Source organism: Microtus pennsylvanicus, chromosome X (assembly GCF_037038515.1).
Source record: "Microtus pennsylvanicus isolate mMicPen1 chromosome X, mMicPen1.hap1, whole genome shotgun sequence".
NCBI lineage: Eukaryota > Metazoa > Chordata > Mammalia > Rodentia > Cricetidae > Microtus > Microtus pennsylvanicus.
This window is the reverse complement of record NC_134601.1, coordinates 18792108-18808867: the sequence shown is the minus strand read 5'-3', so window position 1 is coordinate 18808867 and position 16760 is coordinate 18792108. Positions and strand designations below refer to the sequence as shown.

The 16760-nt window shown below is 45.2% G+C and overlaps 1 protein-coding gene across 1 annotated transcript; it reads right to left on the bottom strand.

The window, feature by feature from the left end:
• Positions 1–12946: 12946 nt before the first annotated feature.
• On the bottom strand, positions 12947–16087 carry Dusp9 (dual specificity phosphatase 9). Its single transcript, XM_075957371.1, has 3 exons — positions 15645–16087; positions 14705–15160; positions 12947–14386 (listed from the first exon to the last, which is right to left on the bottom strand). Exons 1-3 carry the CDS (start codon positions 16048–16050, stop codon positions 14061–14063), a joined length of 1188 nt encoding a protein of 395 aa, XP_075813486.1. The 5' UTR covers positions 16051–16087; the 3' UTR covers positions 12947–14060.
• Between the last annotated feature and the right edge of the window lie 673 nt (positions 16088–16760).

Genomic DNA, 16760 nt, shown 5'->3' with positions numbered 1-16760 from the left:
CTAGGGATGAAGGTCCCTTGGACAGACAGTGACTGAGTTAGCAACATAGCCACAAGTTCCTTCCTGTCAGGCGTATGTCCAAAGGACATGTTGCACCCACATTCTTTACCCAAGCCTAGCTTTAGCCAGGCCTCGGGTCTACATCCTTAACACTAGGTGAGCACTTTATGTGTTCTGGCCATCAGACTCAGGATGTCAGACTTTCATGGCTGGGGCTTTCACAAGCAGAGCCATAGTTTTCAATATTTTCAACTCTATCTGGTCATTTTGATCAAAATTAAAACCGCATCCTCAGGTCTCCTCCTTCGCTGTCCCCAGGGGTAAGATACCTTGAATGATCCTTTAAGCAAAGGCTAAGTGCTTTTAGCCAGATTCTCATTGCTAGAGTTATAGGCAATTGTTAGTCACTATAAGAATCGAACCTGGGTCCTCTGGAAGAGCAGCCAGTGCTCTTAACCACTTAACCATCTCTCCAGAATATCTTTGTAGTTCTTTGGTTTGCTGCTTTATGTACTTTTCAGTTCCACATTTCAGGTTGGTCCAATACTTTATTAAAAATGTAGTGCTAAGATCGCCTTAAAATCCTCTTTGTCAACATTAATATGGCAACTACTATTTTTTGTTATTATTTTCTTACTAGTTTTAAAAAATCCTTTTCCTCCCAAGGTTAAAATTTTTTTCACTGGCCTGGAGAGATTGCTTAGCAGTTCAGAGAACTTGCTGCCCTTGCAGAAGACACAGACTCAATTCCCAGCACCCACAGCTTATTCACAACCATCAGTAACTCCAACACCCTCTTCTGACCTCCAAGGGCACCAGGCATGTATATAGTACACAACATATATAAGGATAAAATTCACACAGCACAAACTTTACCATTTTAAAGTGTAAGGGCATGGTGGCATACATCTGTATCCTAGCTCTCAGTAGGTGGAGGCAGAAGGTCAGGAGTTCAAAGTTTTTCTGGACTACATAGCAATTTCATTCTCAGTCCCAGTATCCTGTACAGTTCAGTGAGTTTCACAACCATCACCACTGTGTAACTTCAGAACATTTTCATCACTGCAAAAGAAAACCCTGTATCCATTAGCAGTCCTCACTAGCCCCTGCCCACCACTAAATTACTTCCTGCTTTTGTGAATTTGCTTTACTCCAGAATTTCAAATAAGCATAGTCATGCCATCTATGGGCTTCAATGGCTGGCTGCGTAGCCTCTTGCATAATGTTTTATTGTCGTGTGTATGAGACTTCATTATTATTAATGGCTAAACAGAGTCTAGATGTTTAGGTTGTTTTTTCATTTTACATATTGTGAATGATGCTGCTATGAACATTTGTGTGGAAGATTTTCGGTAAACATATTTTCCATTATCCATGTTTTTTTGTGATAAGGTCTCCGGGCTGGCCTGGAACTCACTACCTGGTGCCTCAGCCTCCCCAGAACTGGGATTATAGGCATGCACTACTCTAACTGGTTCAACTGTCTTTTTTTTTTTTTGAGACAGGGTTTTTCTGTAGCTTTTGGTTCCTGTTCTGGAACTAGCTCTTGTAGACCAGGCTGGTCTCGAACTCACAGAGATCCGCTTGCCTCTGCCTCCCGAGTGCTGGGATTAAAGGCGTGTGCCACCACTGCCCGACTGGTTCAACTGTCTTGAACATAGACTTAGAAAAGGAAATGCTGAGACATATGGAAATTACATGTTTGTAGGAAACAGCAGGCTGTTTTCCAAAGCAGACATACAACTTTACATACATAAGCGCTCCCACTTTCCACCTTATTGCTCACATTTGCTATTGCCTGTGATTTTCTTTCAGAGTCACTTAAGGGTATTTCATACCTTTGATTTGCATTTCTCTGCTGATCAATGATGTTATACATCTTTTCACATTGTGTGTGTGTGTGTGTGTGTGTTTGAGACAGGGTCTTATGTTGGACAAACTGGCCAGGGCTTGTTATGAAGCTACTCCTACCTAGCCTTAGATTTCTGATTTTCTAATTGTTCATTTTTTGAGTCATTTGTCTTTTTGTTAATGCGTTCTTTTTATTTTCTATTAGTAGCTCATTATCAGATATACAAGTTGTCTTTTCTCCCACTCTGTGTGCTGTCTTGTTCCTTGTTTTTTCACAGATGTTTTAAACTTGTGATAAACTTCAACGGTTTTCTTTGGTTTCCTGTGCTTGTGGTGTATGTTTTGTGACTTTTCCTGGGGAGATATGAACAAATGTGTGTTCACCTCAAATGAGGCACTGATGACAGACCAAAAAAATGATTCCACCCAACTGTGGCTCAATGAGCCTCCGAGTTTACCGGCGCTACTGACAGGAGCACAGGTGAAGGGTTACTTACAGGAGCACGGGTGACTCAAAGCCAGCTGTATCTCTGCAAAGCACATCCCAGCGTGCATGATGACTCATGAAAGCTGCATCCCTGGAGCTTCCTGAACAATTTGCTGGCAGCTCAGCCTACAGTTGTTTACTGCTTTCTCAACCTTGGGGAAAGAATCGTGTAAATTTTTGAGCTCTCAGAGCCTTAGAAATTTCACATGGGTGACAACTGATGAAAGTAAGGACTCTGCACAGTTTTAGGCTGCTCAACTGTTGAGAGAATTTTTTCTCATCAGTCCTCTTACTGCGTATGTAACCTCGGAAATGGAGGGGTCTTGTAAATCTAGCCAGTTTCAGGGACTTCTTGAGACTCCTGAGTTGTTTACTTCCTAAGTCTTAAAGAAGATCCTCCTTTTAGAACTTCCTAACTGACAAGTTTCTTTCCAAGATGTAGTTTCAAGTGAGATAAAACTGCTATAGAGGGCTGGAGAGATGGCTCAGTGGTTAAGAGCATTGCCTGCTCTTCCAAACGTCCTGAGTTCAATTCCCAGCAACCACATGGTGACTCACAACCATCTGTAATGAGGTCTGGCGCCCTCTTCTGGCCTTCAGGCATACAGACAGAATATTGTATACATAATAAATAAATAAATAAATATTAAAAAAAATAAAGCAGTAGCTTAAACTTAAAAAAAACTGCTATAGAACAGTGTGTATATGTGTAGGTGTATGTAGAAGGAGCGGCGGGCTGTGTTCCCGCCCGACTCCCGAAAGTTAGCTTTACCTAAAATAATTACACGAAAACTATTCTTTTAAACACTGCTTGGCCCATTAGTTCCAGCCCCCCACTGGCCAACTCTATCATCTTAACCAACCCACCTCTATTAATGAGTGTAGCACCACAAGGTGGTGGCCCACTGGGAAGGATCTTAACCTGCGTCCATCTTGACTCAGCTTTCTTTCTCCCAGAATTCTGTTCTGTCTTCCCCGCCTACCTATGTTCTGACCTATTAGGCCAAGCAGTTTTCTTTATTAATTAACCAATGAAACAACAGATAGATAGATATAAGACCCACCTACATCATTTCCCCTTTTTCTGTTTAAACAAAAAAGAAAGGCTTTAACTTTAACATAGTAAAATTACATATAACAAAACAGTTATCAAGTAAGAATTACAGTTACAATATTTATATCTATTTTATTTTTCCTAATTATACATTACATTTTTAATGAACTACACAATCACAATACCTTAATCAAGATCAGAAATACATATACATATAACAAAATTGTCCTTAAAATCCATACCAATGCAAATTATTCATATCTATATCATTTCCCCCTTTTAAATGTAAAAGAACATTTATAAACAATATTTGGGAATATGGGCACAGTTTTTTCTCTCCAAACTGCTTCCTGCTGTATGGGGGCGCTGTTATTTAGGTCTTTCATGGTATAACCTGTGTGCTAGTTTTATCTCAGTTGGCAGTTGAGTGAAGTGATTTTTTGAGGGTATTCACAGCAACCTTTCAGGAGGGCGTGGTCTATCTTACCATATTGGGATAGAAGCAATCCACAGAATCTCATCCTCTGTGAAAACAAAAGAAGAAGACCCTCTTTTCCAAAGCATCATGTTCTTAGATCCAAATTCTGAAGCCATACCCTTATGATATCCATTCTGGTTCTGCTTGGCAGCCCATATAATGAAATGTCTCTCAGTACTTAGTTCCTTTACAGTCAAAAATTTTAAAGAAAACACAATAATACACAGAATCTAGGCTCTCTGAGAATTTTCCATTTTTATGTGACTTATTTTTCTTTATTTCTTTTAATCTATAACTATCTGTACTCTGTCTCTTTAAAGATCTTACCCTTTTTTAAGGGCATTAACTTTATTCTCTCTATATGTATTTTTTCTCTCCCAAGCCTACATACACTCATCCAACACTGTGACCCATTTACAGGTCTTTTATGTCTGAATCTGTTCTATTGTGAGTCTGTAATTCTTTATTATCCAGGAGCATTTCTTAAAATGTTAAGCACTTCTTAGAAACTTAAGTTGCACCATGTAGAGGTAATACAGTAAGGCCTGTTTACCGCCAGTCTAAACCTTAACTGCACTGTTATTATGATAATTACGATAGTTCCCTCCTGAGGTCAGAACAGTTCAGCATGGTAGAGCTGAGCCGTGTGTGACTGAATCAGTTGCATCTCTGAGCTGCAGAGCAGCGGGCTGCTTTGGATGTTGGCTCCACCTTTCTCCAATGTTTGTGTGTGCATGTGTATGAACGTTCAGGAGATCAGAACAGGATTTTGTGTGTCATCTTCCTCTGTCATTGTCTATCTGATAGCCTCCAGAGTAGGTTTCTTTCTGATCCAGAAGCTCACTATTTTGGCTAGGCTGACTGGCCATTGAGCACTGGGATCTACATGTCTCTGCCCATTCCACAATGGGATTATAGGCACATGCAGCTATCCCAGGCATTTAATATGAGTTCTGAGGATCTGAACTCAGGTCCTCATACTTACACAGCAAGTACCTTTACCCACAGAACCATTTTCCCATTCTGCAATTTTTCTCTTTTATATAGGTGGTCTAGTTGTCCCAGTACCATTTCTTTTTTGAGACAGGGTCTCACTATGTAGCTTTGGGTCCTGGAACTCACTCTGTAGACCAAGCTGGCCTTGAATTCAGAGATCCACCTACTTCTGCCTCCCAAATGCTGGGATTAGACATAATCTACACACCCTGTTAGGTCTCTTTTGTTCGAGTCTCAATTCTATACCATTTATTCCTGTGTCAGTACTATAGTGTCTTAATTATTGTAGCTATGTGATAAGTTTTGAAAAGTAGGATTTGAGAGTCCTCCAACTTGGTTCTTTTCAAAATTGTTCTATCTATTCTAAGTTTCTTGCATTTCCATATAAATTCTTTTTTCTTCTTCTTTTTTTTTAAATATTTATTTATTATGTTATATACTGTCTGTGTGTATGTCTGCAGGCCAGAAGAGGGCACCAGACCTCATTACAGATGGTTGTGAGCCACCATGTGGTTGCTGGGAATTGAACTCAGGACCTTTGGAAGAGCAGGCAATGCTCTTAACCGCTGAGCCATCTCTCCAGCCCCCATATAAATTCTTAACAATGGTTTGTCAATTTCTGCAACAAAAAAGTGAGGTTTTGGCAGAGATGTCATTGAATCCTCAGATAATCTGTAGATTGTGATAGGCTGAAAGGGTATGTTTCTAATTCATGTGTTGAAACTCTCATGGGACTATACTTGTAAACTTAGCCTCTAAGGAAATAATTAAAAAATTGTGAGGATGGGACCCTATCTGATAAGATTAGGGTCCTTATAAGAGACACCAAGAGAGCTCACTTGCTCTCTTTCTCTACAGGCACATACTGAAGAGATGCCAGGTGAGGACACAATGAGAAGCTGACTGGCAGCAAGTCATGGATAGTGTCCTTGCCAGTCCCTGAACTAGCTGAAACATTGACTTGAGCCTGAGGAGACAGGAAAGGAGACCTGTTATATAGTAAAATACCGTAAAGAGCCGATATCACAGTTGAGGAGATAGGAAAGGAGACCTGTTATATAGTAAAATACCGTAAAGAGCTGATATCACAGCTGACTCCAATGAATCCGAAATCCTCACATATATGTTTCCACACACATATATAAAAACAAAATGAAATCTCTGGAAAAATGGTAAATGCAGTGCTGGGAATGTAACTCAGAGCTCCAAGCTTGCTAGACACACACTCTGTCAACTGAGCTACTACATCTTCACCCCAAACTTTTACTTTTGAAAAGCTGGGTATGGATCTTTTGATTGATAATATTATTTGCTTTTCTGCACTCGGAATGTATCACTGCTCTGACTTCTGAGTCACAATGTTTCTGACCATAAGTCAGATGTTAAATTGTCTTTATGGGTCATGTTTCTCTTGCTATTTTCTCAATTTGTGTATCTTTGTCTTTAAACAATGACTGTGGATGGCGTTCTTTGTATTTGCTGTGATTGGAATAGAGTTTGTGTCTCTATCAAAAGTCTCTGTGATGAAAGACTTGGATGGGACCTTTAAGAGGCGGAGCCTGTGACAGGTCCTTAGGTCATTTGGGGTATGCTCCTGGGAAGTAGTTCTGTGTGACCTCTCAAGTTCCCTCTGTTCCTGTCTTGGAATGTAATGGTTACTTGTTCCTGGGATTTGTGTGATTGCTATCTATGCTCTGAGCTGATGCAGCTACCTGGTGGTTCTTGCCTTTGTTCTTTCTACTTTAAATTTCTAAAACTGACCGAAACTCTCCTCTTTTCCTCATTAGTAGCCTGTGTAAGGTATGTCCTTATATTGAAACATTGACTACCACCCACGTTTCTTAGTAGAGCTGTCTGATGTGGATGCTGGGAACATAACCCAGGTCCCATACAAGAGGGTCTGAAAGATCATGGGATAAACCCGGACTAGCTGAACATAGCGGACAATGAGAACTACTGAGAACTCAAGAACAATGGCAATGGGTTTTTGATCCTACTGCACGCACTGGCTTTGGGGGAGCCTAGCCAGTTTGGATGCTCACCTTACTAGTCCTGGATGGAGGTGGGTGGTCCTTGGACTTCCCACAGGGCAGGGAACCCTGATTGCTCTTCGGGCTGGCAAGGGAGGGGGACTTGATGGGGGAGGGAAATGGGAGGCGGTGGCGGGGAGGAGGCAGAAATCTTTAATAAATAAATAAATAAAAGAGTTATCCACTGACATTTCTCTAGCCTCAGCAGCAAACAATATCTGAAGGGAGACTCTCCAGTACACCAAGCAACCTGCAAGTTCTTCAGGAAGCTCCAGAGATGGAGTTTTCATGAGTTGTTTAGCTTTTAGGTGAGGCCGCTTGCCTTTGACTCATCATGCTCACCAATGCCCCTGTAACTATGCCCCCAATAAACTCATTGGTTCACTAAGGTAGAGTTGAGTAGAATTGTTGATTTGATATGTTGTCTGGGGGTGAATAGATGCTTATTCCCATCTTCTCCAGGAAAAGTCATGCCACAGCTTGTTTCTCTTTCTCATTCTTCATATCTCTAAATTGCCTACCTTAGATGCTTAATGTTGTCCCAGAAGTCATCTTATTTTATATTTTCTACTTATTCCAGTGTTCTGTATTTCTCTCTTGATTTCTGCGTTAATAGAGAGTTTTTCCCTTCATCATTTCATGCTTCCCTTTTCTAGTCTGGAATCAGTGTTCTCTGTATTTATTCTAGAAGTTGCCCTAGGAAACTCGTGTGTGATGCATTGCAGAAGGAGCTGAGAAGTCATTGCTATGCTAAACAAAGTCAAAGCACCTGAAAATGAAGCACTCCTTCAAATCCATAAACCATACTCACAAGGTTGGAATGGGGCAAGCACACACAGGAACCCAAGGAACCTACAAGCCACCCAGGATCACTAAAGACATACTTCATGGAAATTGCTGAATTGCAGAGGCTCAGAGTGGAAAGTTTAAATAATTAAAACTTGAAGATTTGCATGCTCTTAGGAACTTTGTCATCATAAACCTAGTAGGGCTCACACAAAGAACAAGCTCATGTTTCCGGCAGGGGAAGAGAACCTAGGTATTTAAAATGCAGTCAGACCAGGCATCACAACCTGACTTCAAACTCTACTACAGAGTCGCAGTACTAAAAACAGCCTGGTATTGGCATAAGAACAGACAGGAGGACCAATGGAACCGAATAGAAAACCCGGATATCAATCCACAAATCTTCGAACACCTGATCTTTGATAAAGAAGCAAAAAATATCAAATGGAAAAAGAAAGCATATTTAACAAGTGGTGTTGGCATAACTGATATCAACATGAATAAGAATGGATATAGACCCATATCTATCACCATGCACAAAACTCAAGTTCAAATGGATCAACGACCTCAACATAAAGCCAGCCACACTGAACCTTATAGAAGAGAAAGTGGGAAGTACACTTGAACACATTGGCACAGGGAACCACTTCCTAAATAGAACCCCAGCAGCACAGACACTGAGAGAAACAATTAATAAATGGGACCTCCCGAAACTGAAAAGCTTTGTAAAGCAAAGAACATGGTCAACAAGACAAAACAACAGCCTACAGAATGGGAAAAGATCTTCACTAACCCCACATCAGACAGAGGTCTGATTTCCAAAATATACAAAGAACGCAAGAAATTGGATACCAAAAGATCACATAATCCAATAAAAAAATGGAGTACAGACCTAAACAAAGAACTCTCAACAGAGGAATCTAAAATGGCTGAAAGACACTTTAAGGAAATGCTCAACATTCTTAGTCATCAGAGAAATGCAAATGAAAACAACTCTGCGATCCCATCTTACACCTGTAAGAATGGCCAAGATTAAAAACACTAATGACAACTTATGCTGGAGAGGTTGTGGGGAAAAGGGAACACTTCTGCATTGCTGGTGGGAGTGCAAGCTGGTACAACCCCTTTGGTTGTCAGTGTGGCGATTTCTCAGAAAATTAGGAAACAACCCAGCAATACCACTTTTGGGTATATATCCAAAGGATGCTCAATTGTGCCACAAGGACATGTGCTCAACTATGTTCATACAGCTTTGTTTGTCATAGCCAGAACCTGGAAACTACCTAAATGCCCCTTGACTGAAGAATGGATAAGGAAAATGTGGTACATTTACACAATGGAGTACTACACAGCAGAAAAAATAACGACAGCTTGAATTTTGCAGGCAAATGGATGGAGCTAGAAAACATTATTTTGAGTGAGGTAACTCAGACACAGAAAGACAATTATCATATGTACTCACTCATAGGTGGTTTTTAAACATAAAGCAAAGAAAGCCAGCCTACAAACCACAATCCCAGAGAACTTAGACAACAATGAGGACCCTAAGAGAGACTTACACAGATCTAATCCACATGGGAAGTAGAAGGTAAAAAAGACAAGATCTGCTAAGTAAATTGGAGCATGGGGACCTTGGGGGAGGACTAAAGGGGAGAGAGGAGAGGCAGGGAGGGAGCAGAGAAAGATGTAGAGCTCAATAAATATCAATAAAAATATATTTAAAATATGCATCCACACCGCATTATTCTTAACACATCCTGTCCTCAAGAGAAGCTATTGAGGCAGGGTCTGCACTGCTGGGCTTTATTGGAGCCTTTCATGGCAAGGGTGGGTGGGGAAAGGGAATGCCCAGCTCTAGTCTCCTGTGGTCATCTTGCCCCACTTTTGGGGAGTCAGAATCTGAGAAGCACAGGGCAGAGACAGGTTCCCCAAGACACAATGCATTATAGAACATGGCTTCTCTCTGCCACTCCGTTCCCACATTACAGGGGACTGTTATAGTGATTCCTTTTCCCTGGTACATAATGCTTAACTCTCAACAAGACAGTTCCAAGGATGAGGCAAAATGGGTACCAAAACCAAAATCAGATAGTGTAGGAAGGTTGGATTTATCAGACTGAGAATTTTTAAATAACTGATTAAAATGCTAAAATGTGCCAGGCAGTGGTGGTGCACACTTTTGATCCCTGTACTCGGGAGGCAGAGGCAGGCAGATCTCTGTGAGTTGACAGAGCTAGTTCCAGGACAGCCAGGGCCATATAGAGAAACCCTATCTTAAAAAACCAAAATTAATAAATAAATAAAATGCTAAAATGCTGGACTAGGAAAATGGCTCAGTCAGTAAAGTGCTTTGCTTTGCAACCAGAAGGTCTTGAATTCAGTACCCCAGAATCCACATTAAAAAGCTGGAGGTGATAGTTCATGCTGTAAATCCAGATTTGGGGAGGCAGAGACAGGAGGATTGCTGGGGCTTACTGAGAAGTCAGACTATCCTACTTGGTGAGCTCCAAATCAGAGAGAAATCCTGTCTCAAAAAACATGGTGAACAATGCTTCAGAGATTATTGACGACCAAGGTTATTTTCTAAACTCTATGCACATCTGCACAGAAAAGAACACACACAATGCTAAGGTACTACCAGAAAAAGTAGATGATTCATAAGAACAAGACCACAGTTGGCACAAGGGAGGACAGAAAATGAAGTATCTACCTGGGATGTTTATGCACTATTGACTGTTGGGTATTTTATTTATAAAAGGGTAAAGGGGAAGACAGAGACTGGGGATACTTAGCAATTCCACCTTAAACTCTTTCCATAGTGGAAAATTTTCAGCCATTGTCTTTTCAAAATTATTTTTTCTATTTTTTGAGATTATAATTGCATAAATTCCCCCTTCCTTTTCCTTCTTCCAAACCCTTTCATAAACCAGTCCTTCCTCTCTTTCAAATTCATGGCTTCTATTTGTATTAATTGTTTTGACATGCATATATGACATAAATATAGTCTGCTCAGTCTGTATAATGTTACGTGTATATATGACTTATGGGCCGACCATTTGGTATCGAATAACCAATTGATGTGCTCTTCCCTGGGTTAGACTATGTCTCTAATAGTTCTTTGACAAGGTACAAGCTGGCCTTGAACTCCTAATCCTCCTGATCCCATCTCCCAATGCCAGAATCATGGGTGTGTGCTACCATACTCAGCTTAAACTTTGCTATTTTTTTAAACGAATTTTATTTTTATTTATTTATTTATTTTAAAGATTTATTTATTATGTATACAGCGTTTTCCCTACATATATGCTGCAGACCAGAAGAGGGCACCAGACCTCACCACAGATGGCCGTGAGCCACCATGTGGTTGCCGGGAATCGAACCCAGGACCTCCGGAAGAGCAGTCAGCGCTCTCAACCTCTGAGCCATCTCTCCAGCCCCAAACTTTGCTATTTTTAAGATTTATTTTAATATTTTACTTTATGAGTATTTTGCCTGCATTCTTGTATATGCGCACTGGTGTGATAAGTCCTTCTGTATGTGTGTTGGTTTTCTTGTGGCAAGAAATTCTCAGGGGGTGACATTTTCTTTTCATTTCACTTTGACACAAATATAAGTTTAAGATAAGTATGCATCCTCATTTGTTTCTGAAGGCGTATTTTTCAAGGGCATCTATTGTATTTATTTGCTGCTGTCACAAACTACCATAAATTTAATGAGTCAGCCAGCACTTTGCCTGCTGTGGTGGTGGTATCTGCCTGGAATTCTGGTACTTGGGGGGTGGAAGCGAGAGGATCAGGAATTCAAAGTCATCCTCAGCCTCAAAGTGAACTCAGTGAATTTAAAGCCAGACTGGGCTACATGTGACCCTGCCAGAAAGAATGGTGTATCTTAGTTTGAAAGACCAACAGGTATGAGAGGCTACATTCCTGTGAAGGCTCCTGGCTCCCAGGCCTAGGCTATTATGCCCCAGGCAGTTTTGGAGTGGACTTCCTCACTGTTTCCCCTCCCCCCTCAGAACCTTTCTCTTATTTTATCACCAGCTCAGCCATTTGGTCACAGGGTTTTAAATTTCTCCCTCATTTTAGGGCTTTTGTACTGGGGGTGCTACCTGAACATCCCGTTTCTAAGTCTATTGCTGCAGTTGGGATTTTGAATGTCTCAGAAGTCTGTGTTTAAGAGCTTAGTCTCTCAGGCACTGCTACTGGGAAGTAGAGCCTAGGGGGCAGGGCTATGTCTTCAGTTTGAGACATCTTTTTTTTCCCCAAGACAGGGTTTCTCTGTAGCTTTGGGACCTGTCCTGGAACTAGCTCTTGTAGACCAGGCTGGCCTCGAACTCACAGAGACCCACCTGTCTCTGTCTCCTGAGTGCTGGGATTAAAGGCTTGCGCCACCAGCGCCCAGTCCAGTTTGAGATGTCTTGAAGGGTCTTGGGGGATACCAGTCCCTTCCTTTTCCTCTTGGTCACGCATATGTCTCACTCGACACTCCCGTGCACTCAGGTGCTGCCTAGAGCACAGGGCCAACCAGCCGTGGCCTGGAACTTTGAAATGTGAGCCAAAAATCAATCTTTTCTCTCTGCAAGCTTATTGCCTCAGGTCTGCCTGTGCTGACTGGAAACCCAACTGAAACAACTCGGTCTCCATTACTTTCTCCTCCATACACGCTCTGCTGCTCTTCCTTCCTTTCTGTTCTATCTCTAGGCTTTGGAAACACAGCTTCCCAGGTCTGCTGGCTGAGTGTGAAGGCACTGGCAGTGTTGAGCAGAAAAGCCCCACCTAAAACTTAAATGGCCCAGTGATGTGGACTCTACCTAACTTGCCAGATGGCCCAGGAACAAGCGTCGCACAACTCTCCCTGACCTCGCCTAGGCTTTTGTAGCCTTGATTCCACACTGTATGATCCACCCAGCTCACGTCCTCCCCCTGTTGAAGCCTAGTCACCCTCAGCACCACAGCCAGCCAGCCCACTTTGACTCAGGGCTTGGGGGTCACTTGTAACTTCCTGACTGATTTGGGGCATTTGATTGCGGCACTGGCCCACACTGTATCTCATTCCCCTCTGAAAATGAAGCAGCTTCTTCATATCTGGTTTATTGTTGTACCCCAGTTTCTTAAGGGTGTGCTAGAATAGGAGATCAAATGGATTGTGAGTGACCAGGTAACCAACAGGCAGCGTAAAGACGGGAAATGAGGAATGGGTGATAGGCAGGTTTCCCTTTCCTCTCCCTCCCTTCCCCAAGGAGCCCAGGAAGCAGCACCCTCTGTCGAGTATATTAAATAAACTGTTTATTCAGGAGGAACAATTAAAGAAAATGATTATAAAGTGGATTACAAAAACAAATAAGCACAAGCCTCTCCAGGTTCAGAGAAAAGATGGTCCTGCTGCCACAGGTACTGCCAGTTCCAGGCTGAATGTGTGAGGAGGCTAGTGTGCAAGCGTGAACACACACATACATACACAGTTTGCAAAGGGGTGTGGACTTCGATGAATGACCATGTGTGTGTCTGCAGCTTGGCCCCTTCCCTGCCCCCCAAACCAACACCGGCTGTGTGAGACACACAGCAGCAAAATTGAGGCCTTCATCCTTCCTTCCCTCCCCCTCAGCTCTCACTCTGAGACCCCATCTCCTCCGGTGGCAGTTTGACCACCCTCAGTCACAAAGAGTCTCAGTGATCCTGTCAAGACATCTGGGGGAGGAGGAAAGAAACAGTCAGGGCACCAGATGTGTGGCTGGGATCCCGCCTATTGGCTCCCAGGCCCATGCCCTCCCATGTGACACTGCCCAGCAAAAAGCCACCCAGAGAGGCTGTCCCTGTGGATGTTGCGAGCAGCCATTGCGTCTCAGCGTCCACACCCCAGAGCCCCAAGAAGGCGAAGTTCTAGTCAGAGAGGAAGGAAGGAGACTACACCAGCGAAAGTAGTGAGGCCTTTCCCCACAGGTGGCCATTTGGAGACAGGGAAGGAACTGAGAGCAGGTCCCTGTGGCAAAGTGTGATACAATCTTCCTGAAGAGGAAACTGCAAGAAGGGGCAGGGCCCAGGCAGCAGGCAGAAATCTGGAATGGTTGGTCTCTTGGATAGGAAGCCCCACTCCCACCCGGAAAGAATAAAGTAACAGTCGCAGAAGAGGCAGGTTCTGGAGCATGGTCCCGCTCTAAAGCGGTGCAGGTCAGGCCCGTAGCCACGGGTCCCCCCATAGGCACATGTAATAGAATCCGGGGTAGGGCAAATCTCTGCTCTGTTCCTGCCTTGCTCCACCACCCCCATGTGAGGTATTGAGCTTCCCCTCCCCCTCCCCCTCCCCGCTTATGGCTGCATCCCATCCCTGCTAATATATGGGGTCATAGGTAGGGACCAGCCCAGCAGCCCCACACAACTCTTATGTGGGGTCCAGCTCAAAGACCCCATCGCTGGTAGGGGTAGTAAAGAAAGAAGGTGGGTCTGAGACAGTGGACTCCGGCCCCCCACTGCTCTGCCCCGCGGAGCGCCTCTCCTCCAGGCGCAGGCTGTGCTCAAAGTCTAGCAGCTGCCCCATGAAGTTGAAGTTGGGTGAGATGTTAGACTTCTTCCGCTTGACCAAGTCGTAGGCATCGTTGAGTGAGAGGTGGAGCTTCTGCATGAGGTAGGCCACGGTGACAGTGACAGAGCGGCTGACCCCTGCCAGGCAGTGGACGAGCACCCCGCAGTTCTGGGACAAGGCCTCATCTAGGGAGAGCAGGACAGAAACATACCCCCACCCCAGCAAGGGTCAGCATGAGTGAGGCCAGAACCAAGTGAATTTTTGGGGGGCAGCATCTCAGTCTCCCCATCCTTCTTTGCCCATATCTGGGAAGTTTCATTGGCAGATGACCAGAGCTCTACACCCCCCTCCCTCACCCAAGTGCCTTGTGGGCTCTGGGAATGGTATCTAAGCTGGGCAAGAATTCCCTTATAGAAGAGGGTAAGGAGCAGGAGAGGCCAGGAGTCAGTCTGGTGGGTGGGGACAGGTGGAGAGAGAAGACAGCAAGGATAGGGAGGACTCACCAATGAAAGCAATGGCCTCTGGAAAGAACTGGGACAGATTCTGGCTCCAGTGGTCGGAGATAGGAATCTGCTTGTAGTGGAAGTCACCATTCTTCTCAAAGAGGTTAGGGAGGTTGGGGGTGACATTGAGGATATAGCGGATGCCAAGCTTGGCAAGGCTCTCCAAGTTGGCTGAATCTCGGGCACTGCCTAGGTAGAGATTGGGCAGAATCTGGACTGGGAAAGGTGGTAGCAGCCCAGTTGGAGGGGACGTGGTGCTCTCCGAATCTAGGCCACAGCTCATGGAGTCGCGGTCAGCCTCAGACTCAGCATCAGAGATATCAGAGGCCAGGCACAGGCCACCTAGCCCTACCACCGGCACGGGGCTAGGTACTGAGGCCAAGCTTGAGCCAGCAGGACCGCTAAAGCTGGTTTCACAAAGGTGAGGACACTCGGCCTGGAATTTGCTGAAACCACCTGTCAGGAAAGAATGGGAGGGGGTCTTGCTATTATAGCCACCTGGGCAGCCAAGAATCCCTAGCTGGGGCTAGAGAGCTGACTCTACACAGCCCAGGTGGGTTGCAGATATTGCTAAAGGGGACACGCAAGCCATCAGTTTCACCTATACTGGAGCGCCACGTGTGGTGTGTGCTGTGGCCACCCACCCATCCTCACTCAGCACTTGCGGCTGATTCATGTCCATTCTCCCCATTTTCCAGATTTATAAATGGGCTCGAATGGATAAAGGACGTGCCCAAGGTCATGCTCAGGTCTGCTTTCCCAAACGCTGTCTGGCAGGTTATAGGGAGGAAGTCTTACCCACATTTTACACAAAATAAGGTGGAGTTTGCCCAAGGATAAAGTATTAATGAAATCTCCTCGGAAGGCACGGTTTTCTCCTGACCTGAGAGGCCACCAGAGGTGGCCCGTGCCCTCTCTCGGCTCACTGCCCCTCACTTACCCTGTAGGTAGTAGGCCAGGTAGCCTTCTTCCCGCAGCTTCTGGAGCAGGACGCCCAGCACCGAGTCAGCTTCCCACTCTGGGGCTTCTTCGGCCTGTGCCTCTGCCTGTGCCTCTGCCTGCGCCTCTGCCTCTCCCTGCTGGCTTCGGCCACTACCCTGGTCGTACAGAAGCACAGGGGCGGGTGGGGGAGGTTGCAGCGGTGGCCCAGGCAAGAGCGAGCGCACAGACAGGCTCCCTCTCCGTAGGCGGCGCAGCATCAGGGCGGGCAGGGCCACGCTCAGCGCCCCGCAGATGCGCGCCGACTCGTACAGCTCCCGGCTGCGGCAGTCCAGCAGTAGAAGCTGTGGGCGCGGGGGCGACAGCTCCTGGCGCAGCCACAGGCACGAACGACCCAGACTCTCCATGGGCGCGCGGCGTTCTGCACTTCTGCACGTCGGAGAGCGGGTGCTGTGGAGAGAGGTCAGGCGCGGAGTGAGGGCAGGTTTGTCTCTAGTCCCGCGGCACGGACCAGACTACTGGAGACGGGAAGTCAGCCCCTGTCCTGAGGGCAGGCGCCCAGTGTCCCTACAGGGACATTCCTCCACCGCCTGCTTCTCTCCTTGCGCTCCACCCACAGTGAGAAGACCAAGAAAGGCGCCCCAGGAAAAACACCCGAGGCTGCTGCCACTGGGATGCTGCTCACGGTCCCGCTTAGATAGTTTGCGTGAGACATACTCCAGAAGAAGAAAGCTGAATGAAGACTTTTTCTGGGGTTCTAGAACTAAAGCAAGTTCCCTCCACACCCCTTTTCTGACTTTCTCACTTGCCCCGATCTCCATCACTTCCCAAGTTCGACTTTGGATGTGTGGAGAAATTGGGTTAAAGGCCTGGATCTCCTCTATGCCCAGAAAAACCCAGAGAACAAGAGGGTCACCAAGGTGAGGGGCCTAGGCGAGTCCTTGTAAGAGCTGACCCGGCCCCACTCTTCCCCACCCCAGGAGAGAACAAAAGGAGAGACCTGGAGCGAGATCCAGAGGCAGGCGACCCGCGCGTGGACGTCCTGGCCACAGCTAGTGCCACGGCAGGGCGCAGGTATTGTCCCTGGAGAGGGAGTCTCCAGGCTTGGGCTCTCGGA